Source organism: Carettochelys insculpta, chromosome 3 (assembly GCF_033958435.1).
Source record: "Carettochelys insculpta isolate YL-2023 chromosome 3, ASM3395843v1, whole genome shotgun sequence".
In the NCBI taxonomy this organism is placed as follows: Eukaryota; Metazoa; Chordata; order Testudines; family Carettochelyidae; genus Carettochelys; species Carettochelys insculpta.
This window is the reverse complement of record NC_134139.1, coordinates 124250879-124277497: the sequence shown is the minus strand read 5'-3', so window position 1 is coordinate 124277497 and position 26619 is coordinate 124250879. Positions and strand designations below refer to the sequence as shown.

Here is a 26619-nt window from a genome sequence, read left to right as displayed (position 1 = left end):
AGATGTCTCCCTTTGTAATCTGGTGTTAAAAATCTCTTAGTTGTGATACACAGACCATTAAGCTGTCAATAGTGTCTCCTGCTAAGTTAATGTTCACTTACAGGTTTGTGCGTATTCAGATTCCTAATGTCTGATTTGTGTCCAGTCATTCTTTGGCAAAGTGATTGTCCAGTCTGTGCAATATACGTAGCAGAGGGGCATTGCTGGCACATGATGGCATATATCGTATTAGTGGAAGTGCAGGAATATGAGCCCCTGATCGTGTGACTGACATGGTTAGGTCCAGTGATGTGTTGCCAGGGTAAATATGTGGACAGAGTTGGAAACGAGGTTTGTTGCAAGGAAAGGTTCCAGGATTAGTACTTCTGTGGTATGGTGTGTGGCTGCTAGTGAGAAATTTCTTGATGTTGGATGTCTGTCTGTAGGAAAGAACAGGCCTCTCACCCTGTCAGAGTGAAGGATCATGTTCATAGTTTGTAAATTGTTAATAATGCACTGGAAGAGTTTGAGTTAGGGGCTATATGTGATGACAAGTGGTGTTCTGTTAGTAACCATCTTGAGCCTATCTCAAAGTAGACCACCATAAAAATTACTCTGGGTCCACACTCCTCTCCTTCTGTTGGTGGTGTCTTCACCAGGAGCACTTCTGCCAACTTAAGAGAGGGGGTGGGGGTGGGAAGACTGAGAGCCCAAGCTCTCAGCTCCACGTGGCTGCTCCCTCACCACAGGCTCCCAGCTTCCTACTCCCCAATGGGAGCCTGGCTGCTCCCCAGGGTTCTTGGCTCCCTGTTCCCTGCTGAGAGCCTGAGCAGTGGCTGGCCTCCTGGGGAGCAGTGGGCAATCTGGGCAGTAGCCCAGCTCAAAGTGGGACGCCTCAAGGCAGCTGAGATCTTGCTGGAGGCCCCCACCTGGGGTGGCAGCCCAATGTCTGAGCCTAGTTTTCTTTTCAGTGTCTCAATTCCAGCAAAGAACTGTGAAATTGACAAGAATGATTGCTAGCTGAGGTAAGTAACCTGCAGAGTCCACATAGACACTGCATCATTCTAACAACAATGTGAGCCCTACACCTCTCATGGAGGTGGAGCTATGTTGGCGTAGTGTAAAACTGACATTGGCAAGAGCAAGGATATAGTGTAGACACTGACATAATTTGGTCAGTGTAAGCCAACTTATATCAGTTTAACTCTGCAGTGTAGACCAGACCTGATTCAGGCTGTCTTTCTAAAGGCTATGAGGCTTTTGGCTTCATACAGTGCCATGTAGGGAAAATATGGGCTACACAACTTATATCTAAGGCTGCGTCTACACGTGCACGCTACTTCGAAGTAGCGGCACCAACTTCGAAATAGCGCCCGTCACGTCTACACGCGTCGGGCGCTATTTTGAAGTTAACTTCGACGTTAGGCGGCGAGACGTCAAAGTCGCTAACCTCATGAGGAGATAGGACTAGCGCCCTACTTCGACGTTCAACGTCGAAGTAGGGACAGTGTAGACGATCCGCGTCCCGCAACGTCAAAATTGCCGGGTCCTCCATGGCGGCCATCAGCTGGGGGGTTGAGAGATGCTCTCTCCAGCCCCTCAGCTCACTGGTGGCCGCGTGGAGCGGCCCCTTAAAGGTCCCCTCCCCCGCCCTGACTGCAGGAGGCTGAGGCAACGTGCAGGCTCCTGCCTGCACACGCGGCGAGCCTGCACAGCCCTCAGCCCCTGACACCGGCCATAGCTGCCCAGCAGCCCCCCCAGCGCCCCCAGGGGACCCCCCACCAAGGGCAGCCAGAGCAGCCAGGGCAGCCAGAGGGCCACGCAGTCTGGGAAGCGGCAGCGGGGCCCCTCTTGGACGGAGGCCGAGATGCGGGACCTGCTGGGGCTCTGGAGCGAGGAGGAGGTGCGCCAGGTAATGGGGAGCAAGAGGCGGAACGCAGATGCGTTCGCTCGGCTGGCCGACGGCCTGGCTGCCCGGGGTCACCCTGCCCGCACTCCTGACCACGTCCGCAGTAAGGTCAAGGAGCTGCGGCAGGGTTATGCCCGGGCCCGGGATGCGGCCAGCCGATCTGGGGCCGCCCCCGTCACTTGCCCCTTTTACAGGGAGCTCAGGGACATCCTGGGCTCCCGGCACACCTCCTCCCCTCCGGCCACCCTTGACACCTCGGCTGACGAGCCCGAGCAGGCCCTGCAGACGGACTCCGCCCCGGAGGCAAGCCCCGCACCCCGGGGGCCCCCCCCGGAGGCCATCCCCGGGACATCGCGGCAGGAGGAGGAGGAGGAGGAGGAGGGGGGCTCCTCCTCCGCAGAATCCAGCCTGCAGATCCTCCTTCTGCCATCCCGGAGCAGCAGCAGGGCCTCCGACCCCCGGGGATCTCCGGACCATGGGAGCAGACCCACAGGTAGGTACCCCTCTCTGGTGGACACCCCGGGGCTTGAGGGGCGGGGGGAACAGAGATGTGTCCAGGGCCCCCCACACGCTCACATGGCCATGGCCCCAAGGACACTAGGGCCATGGCCCTCACAGCACTGCAGCCATCAGCCCCTGCCCCCCGCCACCCTGCATGACAGTGCCATGCCCCATCCCCGGGCCAGGGGGGAGCGGAACCTCGAGGGGCCCCCGGGCGGAGGGGGTGGGACACCCCGCAGCAGCAGCATGTGATGGAGTGGGGGGAGTGCCAAAGGGAGACTCAGGCTACATATGAGCCACCAGAGCCGAGGAGCTCCCAGGGCCAAAGGAGGATCCTGGCGCTACAGCTGGCAGGTGACACCTCTGCCCTGAGCAAACAGGAGGGAGGAGCCAAGCTGGCTTGGAATTGGGGGGGCGAGGGCGAGGGCCACAGGTAGAGGCTAGGGGAAGGGAGAGCTGGTAGGCAGCCAGCCAGAGGAGGGGGAAAGCTGCATCCCAGAGGGGCCCCCCTTGGGGTCTTCTCCCCACGACGGGTTGGAAGGACTGTCTCTTCCGACAGCTGGTGCTGTCACTCCTGCCAGAAACTGGCCATCTGTGGCCTAAGAAAGCAATCCTGCTCTCAGACCCTGCGGGGTGAAGCGAGAGTCGCTCCCACCAGGGGACGGGGTGCAGGGCAGGGGGACCCCTGAACCCCATCCATCACAGCAGCATCTCCCGGGGATGGGGATGGGGAACCTGCAGCACAGGGCGGGGGGGACAAAGGCCACGGCTCGGGGCCCACACTAACGCCTGTCTCCATTCTTCTTTTCCCCCTCCTCTCCTGTGTCCTGCACCTGCACCTGCACCATCCGAAGGACCGGAAGAGAGCGCCGGCGAGGCCTCGGTTGTCCCGGAGAGCCCTCCGGGACCCTCGCTCCAGGGCAGCCCCTCGGCCAAGGAACGACCGGCCCCGCGGAGGGCCAGACAGCGGACCCCGCGCCTGCTACCGGCGGCGGCCACGGACCCCAGCTGCTGGCCATCCTCCGCCGGCAGCTGGAGGTGTCGGAGCAGCACCTCCAGCTGCAGGAGCAGGCACTGGCCTGGCACAGGGAGGCATGGGGGGCCTATATGGAGACCATCAACCGGCTGGTTGACTACCTGGCCCCCCATGCCGCGCCGGCCGAGCCACCGCCCGCCATGCCCGCTCCTGCAGCCCCACCACCAGCTGCTCCAGCCGTCGCCGGGCCGTCCGCCGTCACCCCACCACCTCCCCGCGAGGGCCACCGCGCCGAGGGACCCCTGGAGCCACCCGAGACTCGCCGGCGCCACTACCTTCCGGTGGAGCCCGCTCCCACCCAGCCGCGGACCAGACTGCAGGCCCGGCGGAGCTCCCAACCGGGCACGCCCACTGCTGGGCTGTAGGGGCGAGGGGCCCGGGACGTGCCCCCCCCCCCCTTGTTGGACGTACTTTTGTTGGACTGCTTTATTTTGGTGCCCCTGTTTGCCCCGTCCCCCCTCTGTAAATAGTTCGCCCCATTCTCCTCCCTGCTTTGCTTTTTTGTTGATGGTGCACACTTTTTTATTTGCTTTGTGGTTGTATTGTTTTATTTGTGCCCATCTTGATTTGCTTGAACGTTTGTCCCTCCTTCTTTTTGGTTTCTGTGTCAGATATTTATTTTTAAAAAAAAAAAAAAAAATTTGTTAAGACAAAAAAAACGTTTACGTTCACCCACAAGTTCGTGCTGTCATTTCTCCTGGACAAGGGGGGGGCGCGTGGTGGGGTGCTCCATGGTGTTGGCGTTGGGGCAGGAGTGTCAGGGAGGAAGGGGCGGGCAGTAGGGGGCCTGGGCAGAGTTCACCCCGCGGCCTGTTGCTCGAAGTGGGCCCGCAGGGCCTCCTGGACCCGGGTCCCCTCTGGGTCCACCTGCCGACTGGGGGCAGCAGGTGGCTGCACATGTGCCCTGGCGGCCTCGGCGGCCCAGTCCTGAAGAAAGCTCTCCCCCTTGCTCTCCACGAAGTTGTGCAGGGCGCAGCAGGCACCCACAATCTGGGGGATGTTGTTGGGGCTGGCATCCAGGCGGGTCAGGAGACATCGCCAGCGTCCCTTGAGGCGGCCGAATGAGCGCTCCACCACCTGGCGTGCACGGTTCAGGCGCTCGTTGAAGCGCTCCTGGCTGGCGGAGAGGTGGCCCGTGTAGGGGCGCATGAGCCACGGCCGAAGGGGGTAGGCCGCATCCGCGAGGATGCAGAAGGGCATGGTGGTGTCCCCCAGAGGGATCTCCCGCTGGGGGATGTAGGTCCCTGCCTCCAGCTGGCGGCACAGGCCCGAGTTGCGGAAAACCCGGGCGTCGTGGGTGCTGCCAGGCCAGCCCACGTAAATGTCCTGGAACCGTCCATGGCTGTCCACCAAGGCCTGCAGGACGACTGAATGGTAGCCCTTCCGATTGAGGTATCGGCCGCCACTGTGGTCCGGGGCGCGGATGGGGATGTGAGTCCCATCCAGAGCCCCGAAGCAGTTGGGGAAGCCCAGGGTGGCAAAGGCAGCGACAGTGGCCTGTGGGTCCCCCAGCCTCACGAGCCTGTGCAGGAGCATGGAGTTGATGGCACGCACGACCTGCAGAGAAAGCACATGGGACAGCCCCAATGAGGGGTGAGCAGGGTGTGCGTGGCCCTGCCCTGCCCTGCCCTGCCCCCCCTGCCCTGCCCTGACCTGCTCTGGCCCCCCTGCCCTGCCCTGCCCTGGCCCCCCTGCCCTGGCCTGCCCTGCCCTGCCCTGCCCTGCCCTGGCCCCCCTGCCCTGCCCTGGCCTGCCCTGCCCTGCCCTGCCCTGCCCTGCCCTGCTCTGCCCTGCCCTGCCCTGCTCTGGCTCCCCTGCCCTGCCCTGCCCTACCCTGCCCTGCCCTGGCCCCCCTGCCCTGGCCTGGCCTCCTCCTGTGGGTTCTCTTACCTCCATGAAGACAGCCCCGACGGTGGCCTTTCCGACACCAAACTGCTGCCCCACGGATCGGTAGCTGTCCGGAGTGGCCAGCTTCCAGACAGCGATGCCGACCCGTTTCTCCACAGGGAGGGCACGCCGCATGGCAGTGTCCCGGTGCCTGAGTGCGGGGGTGAGCCACTGGCACAGCTCCAGGAATGTCTGGCGGGTCATCCTGAAGTTCTGGAGCCAGTGGTCGTCGTCCCACTCCCCAAGCACCAGCCGCTCCCACCAGTCGGTGCTGGTGGGGTAGCTTCACAGCCGCCGGCGTGTGAGGCGGGGGGTGGAGCGGGTTGCTGCAGGGGTAGGAGCTGAGCCCTGCTGCCCTGGGGGCATCTCCTCCCCTGGGGCAAGAAGGTGCTCAGCTGCCCCCAACATGGCATGAGCCAGGGCAAACCCTGCTCCTGCCGGGAGGGCTGGGTGGACCTCTAGCTGCTGCTGCTGCTGCTGCTGCTGCTGCTGCTGCTGCTGCTGCTGCTGGGGGTCCATGACTGCGGCGCTCGGGGTCTGTGTGCCTATATGGCTCCTCAGACCGCGTGCTGTGCAGGCTGAGTGTATGTGGGAGGGGCCCTTCAAGGGAGCGGCTAGCTGTTGCCCCGGAAGCGCTAGTCCGCCCGTTGACCCTGTCTGCAGCTGTGCCTGGCATCCCTATTTCGATGTGTGCTACTTTGACGTGTAGACGTTCCCTCGCTGCGCCTATTTCGATGTTGGGCTGAGCAACATCGAAGTTGAACATCGACGTTGCCAGCCCTGGAGGACGTGTAGACGTTATTCATCGAAATAGACTATTTCGATGTCGCAACATCGAAATAAGCTATTTCGATGTTGGCTGCACGTGTAGACGTAGCCTAAGAGACACTAGCCTAGAATGTTTCATTTGTGTGAGCCTTTGAATGATTTTTGCTTGAAAACTCACTTCCTGTGATCAAATGCTTCTTAATACTCTAGCTCCTTTTGAATATGGGTCACAAGAGAGACTCCAGAGAAAGAATGTCCCTTAAATATTAGATGAAGTGTCACCCTGCCCACTACAATATAGAGCATAAAAACACTAAAAGCCTATTCTGAGTTCCTTTCTTACCCAGACACCAGATGAATGCCGGCATCTGAAGCCTCTGCTGAATTTCTGATTTCAAAAAGATAGTCAAAGGTTTCCCTAAACCACTCCTTCTGCTCATGGATTGGTACGCCTGTATGCCATGAAATAAAACAAACAAACAAACAAACAAACAAATAAAATGGAGGGTGAAGTTAGATCAGGAAAAGACTCCCTAACCGGCATCAGCTGAGAAAGGCAGGCATCAGAGAGAAGAGGCATAATACATTTTTTTTACATTGGTAAAATTTTGTACATGGTCAGCTAAAAGTGTACACTGTGCTGAACACACAGAATACATACAAATTAAACATGTATTCTGGTTAATCATTGAGTCCAGTGCTGTAAGGTAATTCATGTCTTCTATAAGGTGCTAATTACCTTCAAATCCCAAGGACTGCATTGGTCTTCAAAGGGAGATGACAGTGCTCAGCAGCTTGTCGTATTGCATAGTCACCTACTTTACGTTCTTGTGACACATTGGAAGACTGAAGTATGTCCAAAAATACCAATGCATACCCTGTTGCTTGAACTATATATTAGCGGGAAACATATCTGACTTCAACATTAAGGTCTCAATTCTGCACTAAGATCCTGGTTATTGAAGTCCTTTGGGAACTGAGGATGGACATTTTATAAGTAAGGAAATGAAAAAGCTGTATTTCCTAGAACAACATGAACTCAGCCTCCTTCTAATAGGCAGGATCTTCTAGTGATGGTTACATGCAGGATCAATATATTACTGTCCATGTCATAAAATATATACCGTAAAACATACCAGATGTGCCAGTCACGTTGAAGTTGCTGGGTGAGGCTTTGAGTGTTGCCTGCCTTTACTTATTTTTCCTTTCTTGTCTTCCCTCCCATCCCCGAGACACACTCTCTGCTAAGTTCCTTTGTAAACCCTTCCCCAGAGCAGACTAGTGTATTCTACCCCTGTGTCTACACAAGCCCCTTTCTTTCGAAAGGGGCATGTTAATGAGAGGGTTTGAAAGGTGCTAATGTGGTGCTGCAATGAATACGCAGCTCCTCATTAGCATAATGGCAGCCACAACGATTCGAAAGCGCAGCTTTTCAAATCACGCGCTGCCTGTGGAGACAGGACCTTCCGAAAGGACCCCCCCGCAGTTTTTGAAAGCCCTTCTTCCTAACACCTTCCTATCTGGTGCTAGGAAGAAGGGCTTTCGAAAACTGGGGGGGGGGTCCCCTCAGAAGGTCCCGTCTCCACGGGCAGCGCGCGATTCGAAAATCCGCGCTTTCAAATCGTTGTGGCTGCCATTATGCTAATGAGGTACTGCATATTCATTGCACCACCTCATTAGCATCTTTCGAACCCGCTCATTAACATGCGCCTTTTGAGAGGAAGGGGCTCGTGTAGACCCAGCTTACATGTGCTATGTAATTATATTTACACAGTCAGCATTCTGCAAACAGCAAACCATAGTAATTACTGAAAAGGAAATTTCATTAATATCTGCACACTGTGATGCTTCCTGAGGCTACCCAGCAGCATGAGTCACCTCATTATCACTTGTCCTTCACATGAGGGGCTGAGTTCCCCAAGTTCACAAGCCACAGGCAACACAAGCATTCCTTTCTAGGCCTCACAGGCCCTGCTGCCTATCTTGTACAGGTTTGCGATAGGCAAACAATCCTTTCTGAGTACCAAGCCTCTGCTCGTCTGGACATTAGCAATATTCAGAGACTCACTGCTGCTAAAGAATCAGTGCACCTCAGCTTACCAGTTCCACCTCAGACCACTCTTCCAGATAATTCACAGCACTTAACACATAGCACAGACCTGGGTACAGTGAAACAAGTACATGTTTATTTTAAAAAGCACAAAGATTCAAGTATTGGAAATAAATGGTTACGTGTAAAACAAAATCATAACATGCATTCTAGAGCCAAGGCAAAGAAATACTCCCATGTTTTGTAGCATAGTTCTCACCCAAAATCCCTGTAGCATTTCACAGCCAGGCTTGGCCTTGACTCTCCTCTCTGCTCGCCTTCTAGATGAAGAATCTCGTGTGTTTCCTTGTACTTGCAGATATACCCTAATAACCCTTTGTCTCTGGCTGTAAGCAGAAACCGCTGCTGTTTAGTCTGTCCTCGGAATGTCCACTCTTGTAGCTTTCCCAACCTCTTCTTTTGAGCATGGGTGGTATTAGGGTTGACAACATTCTAACTGCGCACAGCCAAGTGCTCAGTCCCCTCCCCTGCTCTGTTCCTCCTCTGATGCCCCACACCCCATTCACTCCATCCCCCTAACTTGCTCTCCCTCACTCAGTTCCATTTGTCTGGGGCAGTGGATTGGAGTGCAGGAGTGGATGTGGGCTCCAGGGTGGGTCCCAGAAATGAGGGACTCAGGATGCAGGAGGGGGTCCACAGGCGGGGACGAGGGGGTAGGTACAGGACAGGGTGAGAGGTCCAGGATGTGGCTGGGCTTTGGGTTGGGCCAAGGCATTCAGAGTGCAGGAGGGGGCCCATGGCTGGGGTAAGGGGTTGGGACATGGGAGGCTCTGCATGCTGCCTGCACCCACAGGTACTTTCCCTACCACTCCCACTGGCTGTGGTTCCTGGTGAATCACACCAGGCTGTGGAGCTGCTGCTCAGGGCAGGGGCAATACTCAAAGACTCCCTGGCCCTATGAGTTGGACATTCTGGCTGGTTCTGGGAGCCGTACAGAGCGAGAACAAGTATGGAGCCTCTATTAGCCCCACTATGTCCACCACTGGACTTTCAGTGGCCCCATCAGGAATGGTGACTGCAGCTGCTGGGGTCCCTTTTCAACCAGGTGTGTTGGTTAAAAACTAGGTGCCTGGCAACTCTGCTCAGGGGGCAAATAGGGCTACCTCGTGAAGCATTCGATACCATAGGCAAATAACTGGATAAGGGGGACACATGTCTGCTGCCTCCTTCCTGATAGGAACATTTCCAGGGTAAGGCTCTTCCTGGTGATCTGCCGCAACTCCAAGATGTTAAGAACATAGATTTTAGTGCTGAGCAAAATATAGCCAGAGGGATGAATCTGGTACACAGTGCAGCGAGAACCTCAGACAGGCTCCCTGCCTGCCCCTCCCCCACATGTCACTCAAAGTGTCTGGCTGCATGGATCTGTGTGTGTCTGAGTGCAGCTGTGAGCCTGAGGGGTGAGTGGGAGGAGGCTTTGCATGCTGCCCTGGTCCCAGCACCCATTGGCCAGAAACTAGCCAATGGGACCTGCCTGTTTGTAGGGCAAGTAATGCAAAAATTCCCACCCACACAGACACACCTGGCTCACTGCACTCAGAGCAGCACATGCCTGAAGGTGCTGTTGGCCAGGAGCCACCTAGGTAAGTGCCTTCTGGCCAGAGCCTCTGTCTGGCACCCTGGCTCCTCCTTTCCTCCAACTCTCTATTCCCGTGTCCCATATAGTTCAAACCCTCTGCTCCTGCTCCTGCAGCCAAATTCTTGAAGTGGCTCCCATCAAAAATTACTGCCCACTGCTGTCTTAGATTTTGCCATGACTATGACAATCAGTAGGTTACAGATTCCTCGTACAGACCTCACATGTGAGGTATTTTGCATATATATTAACCTGGGGGAACAACTATGCTCTCTGCCAGTTAGAACAAAGAGGATGGACAGTCTCTCTCTCTCTCTCACATACACACACACACACACACACACACACAAAATATGTAAAGTCTTAAAGAGCTGAAAATATCTTCAATTACATTGAGACTGAACATGGAAGAAGAACAGGTCACAAAGCCTCAAAACATTGTGGGGTATCTGTATCCTATTAACGTAAATTGTAATTAATCAGAAACTAAAGACCCAAGACATATGTTCTAAACTAAACAGAGGGCAATGGTATCATTACGTGGAATAACTTCTCTTTAGTATCCATCTGAAGAACAAAGTTTAAATCTGAAAAAGTCATAACTGCAAAAACCTTAATCTGTTTCATTCTGAAGTCTGAGCTATGAGCTGAGCAGAGATTTCACTCACCTTGGTAAGTGTGTGGAATAAGCATTCCAGCTGCTACGTCACTCGTTGTGTTGGGAGTAAATCTCTCTGAAATTACAGTCACAGAGCATTTGGGGACAGATTCTGAAATGTACACAGCTGTAGAGAGGCCAATCACCCCAGCACCAACAACTGCGATCCTGCGCTTAGCCATACTCTGTGGTGAGGAGAAGGGGAGAATGGGGTTTCAACAGGTCACTAAAGGTGCCACATCCAATGCAATATTTAAAAGAGTCTTTCTTATTAGTTCTGTGAGGGAGTGTAAATAAGAGACAGAAAATACAATAGGGCTGGAACCCACAAACCTCTGCCTGCGTGAGCAGTCCCACTAAACTGACCACAAGACTATGTAGGCAACTAAGGCCTTTTCAGTGCACAGGTAACCCACACAACTACTGGGTGTGCTTCACTGTCCTATGCAGTGGCACTTAGGCTATGTGCACTCTAGACTAAAAGAGTCGACCAGAGATACACAATTCTAGCTACACCAATTGCGCAGCTAAAATTGACATGCCTGTGCTTGGCTAACTTGTCTGTCTATACAGGGGAAGGTCAATGGGAGAGTTTCTCCCTTCGACCTTCCTTACTCCTCAGATCTCGCAACGAGTAAAGGAGTCGACTGCAGCCCCTGAAAGGTCAATTTTGCATGCCCATACTAGATGCATGAAATGAAACCCCGGAAAATCAACCCTGAGTGCGTTGATCTTCTGGGGTAGTGTAGATGTAGCCTTAGACCACTCACAGAGAGAAGGACTCCGTCTCCCCCATAGCCTGAGCTGGCTTTTAGCTCATGTGGTAGGGGTTCATGCACTAAGCGCCAGAAGTCCCAGGTTCAGTTCTGCCAGTTGGCATTACACACAGGCCTTTGAAGGATTAGCAAAATGGAATCAAAATATTTAAAATCATCAGAACGAGTGGCCTCAGAAGCCCCTCTCCCTCTTTTTCTGCTGGGGTCTGAAGCCCCGTGGCTCACTTCCATTGCGGCTGCTCAGCTGCTCCTGCGTAGAGGAGGAAGGGTGCCACTGATGTCAGCGCGTCCCCAGCTCCCACTGCCCAAGAACCCCTGCCCAGAGCAGGTGAGGTGCAGGGACAGAGCACAGCAAGGGCGAGACAGAGCTGCTGGCATTTGTGGCTGTGCCTGCAGGAGCATTCCTTCAGGCCAGTCAGTGCAGATCTCTTAAAAGGGGCAGCATGCGGTCACTCACATTCCCCCCCTCTTTATAAACAGGAGGGTCAGCGACATTACAAGTGGAGCTCCCTCCTTGCAGGGTATATGTGACTAGAACAATTTTAAAGCAAGGGGATCAGACTTTGGTCTGATTTTTATCCATTTACTTCAGTAGAGTTGCCCCCAGTTTTACAGCTCAAGATCTGAGTCAGTTTGTCTTGTTTGACTTACAATACAAAAATCACTCTGAGGCTTTACTATGGACTAGTGCCAAGCATTGTAGGCCGTATTTGCCAGTGCCTTGCACTTGATACAGGTGTAACAAAGTGACTGAATAAACTATGCACAGGGTAGGCGTAACATGTTAGTGGAAGAATAGCAGTTTATACCTATGTTGCATAGGTGCTAACAGCGTTGAACCAACATGGGAGGTAACAGATACCAGTTATAAGCTCTTGCTCGACTGGCGTAGAGAACGAGCACTAGGGGTTGTCTCCGATGGTGGGAGAGATCGTCGCATCTCACTGGACAGTCACCCCCCGCCTCAAGCTGGGCAGCCCCCAGCCAATAGGGTACTGTCCCGCCACAGTTCACCTGCCTCACTTGGTGCATGAGGCTTAAGGTTCCCAAACCTGACAAGTGACCTGAAAGCTGAGCACCAGGCAAACCAATAAGAAAATCAACAAGAAAAGGAAACCATCAAAGTTTTAAGCTTGCTTGCTGGAATGTGTGGACCATGCTGACAGGTCTGACTGAAGATCTTCAGGACATCAGTGACACCCAAAAGACCGCTGTCATCAATGAGGAACTGAAGAGGCTCCAAGTTGACATTGCTGCTCTGCAAGAGACATGTCTCGCAGATTCGGGATCTCTAAAGGAAAAGGACTACACCTTTTTCTTGCAGGGTAAAGCCCGAGAAGAACCCAGGGAGCATGGTGTTGGCTTCGCCATCAGAAACACCCTTCTACAAATGGTGGAATTAGTCGTGGGTGGATCAGAAAGACTCCTCCAGGTCATACTTCAAACTCGCGCCGGTCCTGTCCACCTGATCAGCGCTTACGCCCCAACCCTGTACGCCGCACCGGAAGTAAAAGACAAGTTTTATGACGTGCTTAGTGCTGCCATAGCGCAAATACCTGCTTGCGAACAACTGTACATTCTGGGTGACTTCAATGCGAGAGTTGGAGCCGATCGTGACTCGTGGCCTTCCTGCTTAGGCCACTTCGGTGTGGGAAAAATTAATGAAAATGGTCAGCGTTTTCTCGAACTTTGCACGAACTACAATCTGTGCATCACAAACACATTTTTCCAAACCAAGCTAAAGCACAGAGTGTCATGGAGACACCCACGCTCAAAACACTGGCATCAACTAGACATGGTCATCGCTAGACGTGATAACCTCAAAAACGTCCTTCTGACACACAGCTATCATAGTGCTGACTGCGATACAGATCACTCGTTAGTTTGCTCCAAACTCAAGGTGATTCCCAAGAAGCTGCAATGCTCTAAACCAACTGGAAGGCCCCGCATTAATGCCAGAAAGACAGCTAACTCAGAGAGAGCTGAAAAGTTCAGAGCGACCCTGGAGGAGAATCTGCGCAGCAGCCCTGGGGGTGCCGATGTGACATACAGATGGCAGCATCTGAGGCATACAGGCTGCGTCTACACGTGCACGCTACTTCGAAGTAGCGGCACCAACTTCAAAATAGCGCCCGTCACGTATACACGCGTCGGGCGCTATTTCGAAGTTAACTTCGACATTAGGCGGCGAGACGTCGAAGTCGCTAACCTCATGAGGAGATAGGAATAGCGCCCTACTTCGACGTTCAACGTCGAAGTAGGGACAGTGTAGACGATCTGCGTCCCGAAACGTCGAAATTGCCGGGTCCTCCATGGCGGCCATCAGCTGGGGGGTTGAGAGACGCTCTCTCCAGCCCCTCAGCTCACTGGTGGCCGCGTGGAGCAGCCCCTTAAAGGTCCCCTCCCCCGCCCTGACTGCAGGAGGCTGAGGCAATGTGCAGGCTCCTGCCTGCACACGCGGCGAGCCTGCACAGCCCTCAGCCCCTGACACCAGCCATGGCTGCCCAGCAGCCCCCCCAGCGCCCCCAGGGGACCCCCCCCAAGGGCAGCCAGAGCAGCCAGGGCAGCCAGAGGGCCACGCAGTCTGGGAAGCGGCAGCGGGGCCCCTCTTGGACGGAGGCCGAGATGCGGGACCTGCTGGGGCTCTGGAGCAAGGAGGAGGTGCTCCAGGTAATGGGGAGCAAGAGGCGGAACGCAGATGCGTTCGCTCGGCTGGCCGACGGCCTGGCTGCCCAGGGTCACCCTGCCCGCACTCCTGACCACGTCCGCAGTAAGGTCAAGGAGCTGCGGCAGGGTTATGCCCGGGCCCGGGACGCGGCCAGCCGATCTGGGGCCGCCCCCGTCACTTGCCCCTTTTACAGGGAGCTCAGGGACATCCTGGGCTCCCGGCACACCTCCTCCCCTCCGGCCACCCTTGACACCTCGGCTGACGAGCCCGAGCAGGCCCTGCAGAAGGACTCCGCCCCGGAGGCAAGCCCCGCACCCCGGGGGCCCCCCCCAGAGGCCATCCCCGGGACATCGCGGCAGGAGGAGGAGGAGGAGGAGGAGGAGGGGGGCTCCTCCTCCACAGAATCCAGCCTGCAGATCCTCCTCCTGCCATCCTGGAGCAGCAGCAGGGCCTCCGACCCCCGGGGATCTCCAGACCATGGGAGCGGACCCACAGGTAGGTACCCCTCTCTGGTGGACGCCCTGGGGCTTGAGGGGCGGGGGGAACAGAGATGTGTCCAGGGCCCCCCACATGCTCACATGGCCATGGCCCCAAGGACACTAGGGCTATGGCCCTCACAGCACTGCAGCCATCAGCCCCTGCCCCCCGCCACCCTGCATGACAGTGCCATGCCCCATCCCCGGGCCAGGGGGGAGCGAAACCTCTAGGGGCCCCTGTGCGGAGGGGGTGGGACACCCCGCAGCAGCAGCATGTGATGGAGTGGGGGGAGTGCCAAAGGGAGACTCAGGCTACATATGAGCCACAAGAGCCGAGGAGCTCCCAGGGCCAAAGGAGGATCCTGGCGCTACAGCTGGCAGGTGACACCTCTGCCCTGAGCAAACAGGAGGGAGGAGCCGAGCTGGCTTGGAATTGGGGGGCGAGGGCGGGGGCCACAGGTAGAGGCTAGGGGAAGGGAGAGCTGGTAGGCAGCCAGCCAGAGGAGGGGGAAAGCTGCATCCCAGAGGGGTCCCCCTTGGGGTCTTCTCCCCACGACGGGTTGGAAGGACTGTCTCTTCCGACAGCTGGTGCTGTCACTCCTGCCAGAAACTGGCCATCTGTGGCCTAAGAAAGCTCTCCTGCTCTCAGACCCTGCGGGGTGAAGTGAGAGTCACTCCCACCAGGGGACGGGGTGCAGGGCAGGGGGACCCCTGAACCCCATCCATCACAGCAGCATCTCCCGGGGACGGGGATGGGGAACCTGCAGCACAGGGCGGGGGGGACAAAGGCCACGGCTCGGGGCCCACACTAACGCCTGTCTCCATTCTTCTTTCCCCCCTCCTCTCCTGTGTCCTGCACCTGCACCCGCACCATCCGAAGGACCGGAAGAGAGCGCCGGCGAGGCCTCGGTTGTCCCGGAGAGCCCTCCGGGACCCTCGCTCCAGGGCAGCCCCTCGGCCGAGGAACGACCGGCCCCGCGGAGGGCCAGACGGCGGACCCCGCGCCTGCTACCGGCGGCGGCCACGGACCCCCAGCTGCTGGCCATCCTCCGCCGGCAGCTGGAGGTGTCGGAGCAGCACCTCCGGCTGCAGGAGCAGGCGCTGGCCTGGCGCAGGGAGGCATGGGGGGCCTATATGGAGACCATCAACCGGCTGGTTGACTACCTGGCCCCCCATGCCGCGCCGGCCGAGCCACCGCCCGCCATGACCGCTCCTGCAGCCCCACCACCAGCTGCTCCAGCCGTCGCTGGGCCGTCCGCCGTCACCCCACCACCTCCCCGCGAGGGCCACCGCGCCGAGGGACCCCTGGAGCCACCCGAGACTCGCCGGCGCCGCTACCTTCCGGTGGAGCCCGCTCCCACCCAGCCGCGGACCAGACTGCAGGCCCGGCGGAGCTCCCGGCCGGGCACTCCCACTGCTGGGCTGTAGGGGCGAGGGGCCCGGGACGTGGCCCCCCCCCTTGTTGGACATACTTTTGTTGGACTGCTTTATTTTGGTGCCCCTGTTTGCCCCGTCCCCCCTCTGTAAATAGTTCGCCCCATTCTCCTCCCTGCTTTGCTTTTTTGTTGATGGTGCACACTTTTTTATTTGCTTTGTGGTTGTATTGTTTTATTTGTGCCCATCTTGATTTGCTTGAACGTTTGTCCCTCCTTCTTTTTGGTTTCTGTGTCAGATATTTATTTTTAAAAAAAAAAAAAAAATTCGTTAAGACAAAAAAAAACGTTTACGTTCACCCACAAGTTCGTGCTGTCATTTCTCCTGGACAAGGGGGGGGTCGTGGTGGGGTGCTCCATGGTGTTGGCGTTGGGGCAGGAGTGTCGGGGAGGAAGGGGCGGGCAGTAGGGGGCCTGGCCAGAGTTCACCCCGCGGCCTGTTGCTTGAAGTGGGCCCGCAGGGCCTCCCGGACCCGGGTCCCCTCTGGGTCCACCTGCCGACTGGGGGCAGCAGGTGGCTGCACATGTGCCCTGGCGGCCTCGGCGGCCCAGCCCTGAAGAAAGCTCTCCCCCTTGCTCTCCACGAGGTTGTGCAGGGCGCAGCAGGCACCCACAATCTGGGGGATGCTGTTGGGGCTGGCATCCAGGCGGGTCAGGAGACATCGCCAGCGTCCCTTTAGGTGGCCGAATGAGCGCTCCACCACCTGGCGCGCACGGTTCAGGCGCTCGTTGAAGCGCTCCTGGCTGGCGGAGAGGTGGCCCGTGTAGGGGCGCATGAGCCACGGCCGGAGGGGGTAGGCCGCATCCGCGAGGATGCAGAAGGACATGGTAGTGTCCCCCAGAGGGATCTCCCGCTGGGGGATGTAGGTCCCCGCCTCCAGCCGGCGGCACAGGCCCGAGTTGCGGAAAACCCGGGCGTCGTGGGTGCTGCCAGGCCAGCCCACGTAAATGTCCTGGAACCGTCCACGGCTGTCCACCAAGGCCTGCAGGACGACTAAATGGTAGCCCTTCCGATTGAGGTATCGGCCGCCACTGTGGTCCGGGGCGCGGATGGGGATGTGAGTCCCATCCAGAGCCCCGAAGCAGTTGGGGAAGCCCAGGGTGGCAAAGGCGGTGACAGTGGCATGTGGGTCCCCCAGCCTCACGAGCCTGTGCAGGAGCATGGAGTTGATGGCATGCACGACCTGCAGAGAAAGCACATGGGACAGCCCCAGTGAGGGGTGAGCAGGGTGTGCGTGGCCCTGCCCTGCCCTGGCCCCCCTGCCCTGCCCTGCCCTGCCCTGCCCTGCCCTGCTCTGGACCCCCTGCCCTGGCCTGCCCTTCCCTGCCCTGCTCTGCCCTGCCCTGCCCTGCCCTGGCCCCCCTGCCCTGGCCTGCCCTGCCCTGCCCTGCCCTGCTCTGCCCTGCTCTGGCACCCCTGCCCTGCCCTGCCCTGCTCTGCCCTGCCCTGCCCTGCTCTGGCCCCCCTGCCCTGCCCTGCCCTGCCCTGGCCCCCCTGCCCTGGCCTGGCCTCCCCCTGTGGGTTCTCTTACCTCCATGAAGACAGCCCCGACGGTGGCCTTTCCGACACCAAACTGCTGCCCCACGGATCGGTAGCTGTCCGGAGTGGCCAGCTTCCAGACAGCGATGCCGACCCGTTTCTCCACAGGGAGGGCACGCCGCATGGCAGTGTCCCGGTGCCTGAGTGCGGGGGTGAGCCACTGGCACAGCTCAAGGAATGTCTGGTGGGTCGTCCTGAAGTTCCGGAGCCAGTGGTCGTCGTCCCACTCCCCAAGCACCAGCCACTCCCACCAGTCGGTGCTGGTGGGGTAGCTCCACAGCCGCCGGCGTGTGAGGCGGGGGGTGGAGCGGGGTGCTGCAGGGGTAGGGGCTGAGCCCTGCTGCCCTGGGGGCATCTCCTCCCCTGGGGCAAGAGGGTGCTCAGCTGCCCCCAACATGGCATGAGCCAGGGCAAGCCCTGCTCCTGCCGGGAGGGCTGGGTGGACCTCTAGCTGCTGCTGCTGCTGCTGCTGCTGCTGCTGCTGCTGCTGCTGCTGCTGTTGCTGCTGGGGGTCCATGACTGCGGCGCTCGGGGTCTGTGTGCCTATATGGCTCCTCAGACCGCGTGCTGTGCAGGCTGAGTGTATGTGGGAGGGGCCCTTTAAGGGAGCGGCTAGCTGTTGCCCCGGAAGCGCTAGTCCGCCCGTTGACCCTGTCTGCAGCTGTGCCTGGCATCCCTATTTCGATGTGTGCTACTTTGACGTGTAGACGTTCCCTCGCTGCGCCTATTTCGATGTTGGGCTGAGCAACGTCGAAGTTGAACATCGACGTTGCCAGCCCTGGAGGACGTGTAGACGTTATTCATCGAAATAGACTGTTTCGATGTTGGCTGCACGTGTAGACGTAGCCACAATGTACAACACGGCCTTGTCGGTGTTTGGAAGAAGAGCTAGAAACACAAATGACTGGTTCGAAGCTAACTCCGATGAGATGATTCCAGCCATCGGAAAAGAAAACGCGCTGCGCTCCTGGAGTACAAACGTTTGCCAAGCCAGAATATCCTGCAAGCACTCAGAGCAGCCAGAAAAACAGTACAGCACACGGCCAGGCGCTGTGCCAACAACTACTGGCTCGAGCTATGCAGCAGCATCCAGACCAGTGCTGACTTTGGTGACCTCAGGGGAATGTACGAGAGCATCAAGAAGGCATTAGGACCCACCCAGAACAAGATGGCACCTCTGAAATCGAAATCTGGTGAAGTCATCGCTGACAAAGCCAAACAGATGGAGCGCTGGTTCGAGCACTACTCAGAGCTGTACTCACGCGAGAACATTGTGGTCGACTCAGCCCTCGATGCCATCGAACTCCTACCAGTAATGGACGAACTGAAGAAAGCCATCGACAACATTGCAGTAGGAAAGGCCCCAGGCCAGGATTGTACCACCAGAGGTAATCAAGTGTGCCACGGACACTCTCGTGGATCCCCTACATGAGCTACTGTGCCTGTGCTGGAAAGAGGGTGAGGTTCCACAGGACATGTGCGACGCTAACATCATAACCTTGTATAAGAACAAAGGAGACAGAAGCGACTGCAACAATTACCGTGGAATCTCCCTCCTAAGCATCACTGGTAAACTGTTCGCTCGCGTCATCCTCGGCAGACTCCAGAAGATTGCTCAGAGGGTGTATCCCGAATCACAGTGCGGATTCTGCGCAGAGAGATCTACCGTCAACATGGTCTTCTCTCTGAGGCAGCTGCAGAAGAAATGCAGGGAGCAGAGGAAGCCACTCTATATTGCCTTCATCGACCTAACCAAGACCTTCGACTTGGTCAGCAGAGATGGACTGTTCAAACTGCTCCACAAGACAGGATGTCCGTCACGGTCACTCAAGATGATCCAGTCTTTCCACAAAGACATGAGAGGAACCGTCCAATACGATGGCACGTTATCGGATGCTTTCAGCATCAGGAGCGGCATCAAACAAGGATGCGTCCTTGCTCTGACACTGTTCGGGATCTTCTTCGCACTCCTCCTTAAACACGCCTTTGGATCTTCAACAGAGGGCATCTTTTTGCACACAAGATCTGATGGGAAACTGTTTAATCTTGCAAGGCTGAAAGCTAAATCTAAGGTGCGGGAAGTCCTCATCAGAGAGATGCTGTTCGCAGATGATGCTGCTGTCGTGTCACACACAGAAGACCAGCTTCAGAAGCTGCTGGATCAGTTCTCCAAAGCATGCAAGGACTTTGGGCTCTCCATCAGCCTAAAGAAGACAAATGTACTTGCTCAGGACGTTGCTGTTTCTCCATCAATCAGCATTGACAACTATACATTAGAGGTTGTCCACGAGTTCGTTTACCTCGGGTCCACCATCACTGACACCCTGTCTTTGGAGCCTGAGCTAAACAGGAGGATCAGTAAAGCAGCCACAACTCTGTCCAGACTCAACGAGAGAGTGTTGAATAACAACAAGCTGTACACTCACACCAAAATGCAAGTCTACAGAGCCTGCATCCTCAGCACCCTCCTTTACGGCAGCGAGACTTGGACCCTGTATGCCCACCAAGAAAAGAGGCTGAACGGCTTCCACTTACACTGCCTCAGGCGCATCCTTGGAATATCGTGGAAGGACAGAGTGTCCAACACTACCGTCCTTGAGCAAGCTGCAATCCGAACTATGCACACCCTCCTCAGGCAGCGGCGGCTCCGCTGGCTTGGCCACGTCCACAGGATGAATGATGGAAGGATCCCAAAAGACATTCTGTATGGCAAGCTAGCCTCTGGCAAAAGACCTCCCGGATGCCCCCAGCTGCGCTACAAAGATGTTTGCAAGAGAGACCTCAGGGAAGTAGACATCAAGACAGACAGCTGGGAGGAGCTGGCAAATGATCGCAGCAGATGGAGGCAGGAACTATACAAGGGCCTTCAAAAGGGTGAGTTGAGGATCACACAGCTAGCAAAGGAGAAGCGAGCCCACAGAAAGCACAGCAAGGACCTGCCAGACACCCATTACATATGCAACAGATGCAGCAAGGACTGTCACTCTCATGTGGGTCTTCACAGTCACAGCCGACACTGCAAATGAGGATGCCAAATGGAACTACGAAGGGCACGATCCATAATCTACGTAGACTGAAGGATGCTACTACTACTACTGCATAGGTGCAAATACCTGAACAAGCCTGTAAAGAGTCTGGTTCCTTCTACATATACTTGTATACCAAATTAGGGATACCAGGAGGCAATTTAATATGGCCGTATAGCTTCTTGTTTCTAAAGTTAGGCATTTGAGAGCAAACCTGTTTTACTAATTATCCAAGGGCCAGATTAAATATGCCACTATTAATCCAGAGCAACTCCAGATAAATTATCTGGATTCATCTTGCATGATTTATATAGAAAATGCCTTGTGATGCTGCACTTCAAGGCAGGTACCAGCACATCACAAAGTTCCATAAAAGTGGACTTGCACGTGAAAGTTCTGCACCCGCTGCGGGTCATCCCAAGACTCCAAAACAATGTGTTCCCACTAATATGTGCTGGTCTCACAAGTCCAAAACCAGATGCTCCGCTGTCATCAATGGCTTCGGGGCAGCCAGCATTTGTGATTTCTTGGACCGCAGTTGAAAGATTTTCTTTTCAGAGCCAGCATCATCATCATCATCATCATCATCATCATTACTGAACCAACATTGCAATTTTTAATAGAAAGTAAAATTGCGTGACAGTCTGGGAAGTTGCCGTAAAGGTGTATACTTGAAGTATTTGGGGATCCATGCTTGCTCTAGCACTGTGCTGGAGAACATGCTGCAGGAAGCAGCACGCTCTCCATTTCGTTTTTGTGCGGTTATTGGGTGGTCTGAATTCTGGGACAGTGCTTTGCATTTTGGGATTCTGACATGACATACCCACACGTAAACGAGGCTAAGGCACTGTGGGATAGGTACCCACAATGCATTGCTCATTCAGCTGAACTTCGATTTGGCAATGGGGGATGCAGAATCTCGACACAGAGAAATGGTGGGTTGAATTTCAAAAAAGATTGTGGACACTTACCTTCAAATTCATAAGAATGAGGTTAAAAATCAAATGTCAAATTTACCTCATAGTGTAGATGCAGCCTGAGTGCAAAAAGAATTTTTTAATAAAAGGGAAGAAAGTAGCTTGGCATTAATTTGGAAAAATGCCATAAAGTTCATAAAGGCTGTGTCTACACATGCCCCAAACTTCAAAATGGCCACGCAAATGGCCATTTTGAAGTTTACTAATGAAGCACTGACATGCATATTCAGCGCTTCATTAGCATGCGGGCGGCAGCCACACTTTGAAATTGACGTGGCTTGCCGCCGCGCGTCTCGTCCAGACGGGGCTCCTTTTCGAAAGGACCCCGCCTACTTCGAAGTCCCCTTATTCCCATGAGCTCATGAGCCATTTGCGTGGCCATTTCGAAGTTTGGGGCACGTGTAGACGTAGCCAAAGAATGGCAAGGAGTCCTGTGGTACCTTAGAGACTTACAGATATTTTGGAGCATAAGCTTTTGTGGGCAAAGACCAGCTTCGTCAGATGCATGAGTGGGGGGTTCCAGAGGGGGATTTAAAGAGGGCGTCTCAGTTGAGGGGAGAGACAGAGTTGACAAGGTCTGTTCAGTCACAGAGGATTTGGCCCATTATCGTCAGTTAATGTGGAATTGTGAACATTAGGTCAGTTCAGTCAGGGAGGATGTGGCCCATCATCAGTAGCTAACATGGACGTGTGAACATCAAGAGTGGAGAAACTGCTTTTGTAATTGGCCAGTCACTCCCAGTCTCTGTTCAATCCTTGGTTGATGGTGTCAAATTTGCAAACGAATTGCAGCTCTGCAGTTTCTCTTTGTAGTTTGTTTATACAGTTTTTTTGTGATAGAACTGCTACTTGTGTTCATGCACCTATCCTTCCTAGAGATATTTAGGATTCTCCTGAAGCAGCATTGGTGATATTGTTCAAGTGCTTTCAAATAACGCTTGTATGTTTTCCAGGTTTCACATGCATACAGTGGTGTTGGAACAACCTCTGCACGGTATACAAGGAGCTTTGTTTTGGGATAGATGTCCTGGTTCTCAAAGACCCTTTGTCTCAGGTGGGCAAAAGCAGAGCTTGCATGGCTCAGATGCTGCTGGATTTTTGTATCAGTGTCAACTTTTGCGTAAAAATGACTTCCAGGGTATGGGAAGTGCTCCACATCTGCCAGCAGTTCTCCATTGACTTCAACAGAAGGTGCATGGGATTGTCCTGTCACTGAAGGTTGGTGGAGCACCTTGGTCTTTTTGATGTTCAGTGTGAGAATGAGTGTAGTGAGCCGCTGTGGCCTTCCGCAGACTCAGAGGTGGAGGAGGCTGCTCAGAGGCCCTGGTGGGTGGGCCCTGAGCCGGAACACCGGTGCCCCACCCCTCAGAGGGTGGGTCCTAAAGCCAGAAGGGCCAGGGGTGGAGCTCAGGCCCCATTAACTGCTGGGCTGCCATGCTGGGAGGGAGCTCCTGCTTAGGCTCCTGGGCGCCAGGGCAGAGAGCCCGCCGCCACCCAGCCTGTCGGCGAAAGCTTCCCCCCAGCTGCCCAGACCAGCCTGGGCAGCTACAGATAGGGATGCCCCAAGGGACCTACCTGGACTTCCCGGATCTACCAGGGCCCTCACGCCGGTGGAGAGCCCCCTCCCCGGAGGGTCCACCAGTCTCAAACAGACAGCCTGGGCCTAGCCCCACAGAGGCCCCGGAAGCAGCTGACCCCGGAATTCCACCGGACCCCTGCAGTGCAGAAGCCCCCAATTGCCTTGGGCCCACCGTGCTGCCACCGCCAGACTACCCCAACGACATGGAGATGTCAAAACACTCCAGATCCACAAACCAGTCAGTCAACATTTTAATGGAATGGGGCATTCTGTCAATGACCTCAAGGTATGTGTGTTACTGAAGAGAAATTATCGCACCATTTTAGAGAGAGAGGTGGACGAGCTGACTTTTATATTCAAATTCGGCACATTAACACATGGTTTAAATTGTGATGGGAACTTTCTGAGTCACTATAGGGGCTCGTCTGCATACTTGTCTCAGTCTAATTCTTGATCTTCCCTCCCATCCCTCCACTCTCTGATTTGCTCACCTTGATTATCTTTTTCTGATTTGTCCTCCTTGCTTACTGTTTTTGGTTCTCTGTGTCTTAAATATTGAGTCTCTTCTGGTCTGGCTATGGTCTGAAGAAGTGGGTCTGTCCCACGAAAGCTCACCTAATAAACTATTTTGCTAGTCTTTAAAGTGCTACTTGACTGCTTTTTTGTTTGTTCATGAGCATTGCTTCCGTGCCCATGACACGACATAGATTAAGAATCTCCATATTAGGAACTTTGTCCCACCAATTCACAAGGGCAATCTTCCTCAGACAGCGCATATGGAACTGACTGAGTTTCAACTCATGGCAGTGATATATTGTCAATGACATGCGGTATACAATACACAATAATCAAATGACCAAACAGGGAAATAAGTGGGTTAGTTACCCTGAATGTTCCTTTCAGTTAGGAAGTATGGCCCCTACTGGTGATTTGCCTTAAGTCCAAGACCTTAAGAACATAACTTTCAGTGCAGATACATAGCTATTTAAGCACATTTCTATGACCCCCCCCCCCCAATTTTACAGATGGGAAACTAAGATACAAAGAGACATGAAGCAAGTTTTTAAATGTATTTGGGCACCTAAAGATGAAGCTAGACACCTCATGGGCATTTCAGAAATGCCTTTCTGCATCTTTAAGTGCTTAAATATCTTTAGACATTGGATTATAAATGCCTTGACCAAGGTCACCAAATCTCAGCAGAGAAGAGAACTGAACCCAAGCCCTAGGCTAATACTCCAATCACCAGACTAGCCTACTCCTCTCTTGTGGAGCTTCTGCCTAAGACTGTCTACACCCCTTCTCCTGCCCCATTTGTCTGATGTGTTTTTAACAGCACACATTTACTTACAAACCACATCATCCCAATAAGGATGTGTCTTTGGAACATTTGTATATGGGACTGTTATTTTAGTAGACTACCAGAGCTGCCAGCTTTAAACCTCTCCAGGCACAGTTCATACATGCAACGCTGCCCCATGTAGCAAGCAGCACTAAACATCTGGCAGCCATAATTGCAAGCCTGTGTCCTCTCTCCAGAAAGCAAAAGGCTAAACTTCCCATTGACTAAGACTGACCTTGCCTGGCATATTCATTCTTCATATGGTTGAGCTAAACATTAGAGTGAGTTTCAGTTTCCCATCAGCAGTCATTCACAAGTCCTGGGTTTCACTCATTCCTTGAGCGCTGTGGCTAAGGGCACTGGCTGTAAATAGATATGACAGCTCAGCTCAGTTTACAGCAGGGCAGCCAGACAAGCGCTAAACTAAGCCGCCCCTGCCCCCATATGGATCTGTTTAGCTGTTCCTTTAGGCAAATTTTATGTACCTTGTGGAATGAAACCTAGTGTAGCATCAGTTTATCATCTGATATGCAGCCGACCAGGGACTACATCCTGCTGTCTGGGTGCTAACGTGTTTTTTTATCTAGTTAAAGAGCTCTATTACCCGTTAAAAAATAAAGTCACCAAAGAGAAAGAGGGGGAAATACCTTACGAGTAAAGAATCCAGATTCTGTCTGGCAAGAGTTCCTCTTCTGGGGATTGCTTAGAAGTGCACAGAAGCATAAATAAGGTGGAAAGAAAAACACTGGCTCAGTGGGAGGAGCAGTTATGATGCCACATCAAACTCACTTCCTATTGGCTGTTGCTTCTCTTTTCCTCCTGCTTCCTTTCACAAAGAAAATAGGTACTTGTGCTTCCTCAAACGCCATCCCCAGCGTGGGAGAAGAGTCCATTCAGACAGGAACTTTGTCATTTTTTTCAGTGATCATGCTTCCTGCAGCTAAATTCCTCCCTGCATTCTCAAGGAGATACTCTAGGTCCTGAAGGTATCTCTGCTAGAATTAACTCACCTTCTCCCTAGATGCAGGCAACTATTATAGCCATAGAGTTAGGGTGACCTTATTTCCCTATGCTATATATGGGACACCTGGTAAAATTACTCTTACTAGCAGGGCCTGCCCCTTTGTGGTGGCTACCGCTGAAGCACTGTGCCCTCCCCTACAGCCAGTCTCCCCCAGGCTCCCTCCGCTCTAAATAAATACCCTCTCCCAGTACCAGCCTCCCCCAGCCCTCTCCTCCATTCTAAATCAATGCTGGCAACTCACCAGAGCTGCTGGGGCTGCCACCACTGGGGTCGAAGCTGCTGACATCGGGGCTGCTTGGGGCCACTGAAGCAGCCAGGGCTACTGGGGCCACCAGAGCAGCCGGGGCTGCTGGAGCTGATGTGGCCGGTGGTGCTGCTGCCATCACGCACTTTGCCCACCAAGCAGTGGGGCGCATGCACAGAGCAGCAGATGGCACTCCCATAGTGGGAGTGACTACAGTGGGACGGATAGGCAGACAGCTCTCCTTTTATAATAGTATAGATTCAAGCACGTTCAATGGCAATCAGTCAGAACTACGAAGTACAAATGTTCAAATCAACATCGTTGACGGAACCCCTGTCAAAAAGAAATGCCGTGTAGCTGGAGCGTTTGTATTTACTCTCAAGTTTTGCATGGGGAGAGGCGACACATGCACGGTCCTGTACACCCCTTACACAGGGCTGGAGGTGACTGACTGACCCAACCCAACCCTCTGTACCCACTGCTCATCACCCTCCGTGCCTGATTGGGCCCCAGGAAGGGACCTGCCTCTTCTGGTACCTGGTGCCATGTCTTCTCAAGCCAGCACGTCGGGAGCACTCAGGGTCACGGCTCCCCCCCCTCCAGCTCCACATTTCTGTCAGGGGTCACATTAGAATGTGGCTAGCAGCAGCCTTTTGGCACAGTGCAGGAGGGAAGGGATGGGAGCTGCATCCAGCTGAAGGAGGTGGGGTTAGTGATGACGTGGCCCATGATTTTCCAGAGGCCATCTCTTCCCTCCCACCCCACAATATGGCTGGAAGCAGCTGGTCCCTTCCTGCCTGCACGGTGTAGAAAGGCAGCTAACAACTCCAAGCTGCTGCTGGCCACTGACATAACCCAGGATCCTCCTGTCCCCTGTCTACAGTGTTGGCTGGAAGGGGTTAAGCCCTAAAATGCTTTGAGCACTAGGGTCCCAGGACAGTGGTCTGAGCATTGACCTGCTAAACCCAGGTTTGTGAGTTCAGTCCCTGAGGGGGCCATTCTGGGATCTGGGGAAAATAGATTAAAAAAAAAAGGGATGGTGCTGGGTCCTGCCAAGAGGGCAGGGGACTGGACTTGATGACCTCCTGAGGTCCCTTCCAGTTCTGTGAT

At 54.7% G+C, this 26619-nt stretch overlaps 1 protein-coding gene across 9 annotated transcripts in view; it reads right to left on the bottom strand.

Annotated features, from left to right (window-relative positions):
• Nucleotides 1-24995, bottom strand: part of DDO (D-aspartate oxidase) — a 34793-nt gene extending 9798 nt beyond the window's left edge. The window contains exons 1-5 of one of the 9 annotated variants that reach the window (XM_074990753.1): nucleotides 24889-24991; nucleotides 10435-10609; nucleotides 8390-8516; nucleotides 8181-8239; nucleotides 6424-6532 (exon numbers count right to left, since the gene is read on the bottom strand). Coding sequence is in view for 3 of the 9 variants with exons in the window: in XM_074990748.1 (XP_074846849.1) it covers nucleotides 6424-6532; nucleotides 10435-10609; nucleotides 24477-24494 (302 nt within the window). In the remaining 6 variants the exon portion in view is untranslated. Of the gene's footprint in view, nucleotides 1-6423; nucleotides 6533-6819; nucleotides 7395-8180; nucleotides 10368-10434; nucleotides 10610-24476; nucleotides 24594-24888 lie in introns of those variants that run through there. The other 8 variants (XM_074990752.1, XM_074990754.1, XM_074990755.1 and 5 more) reach the window with 8 other exon arrangements.
• Nucleotides 24996-26619: the final 1624 nt, after the last annotated feature.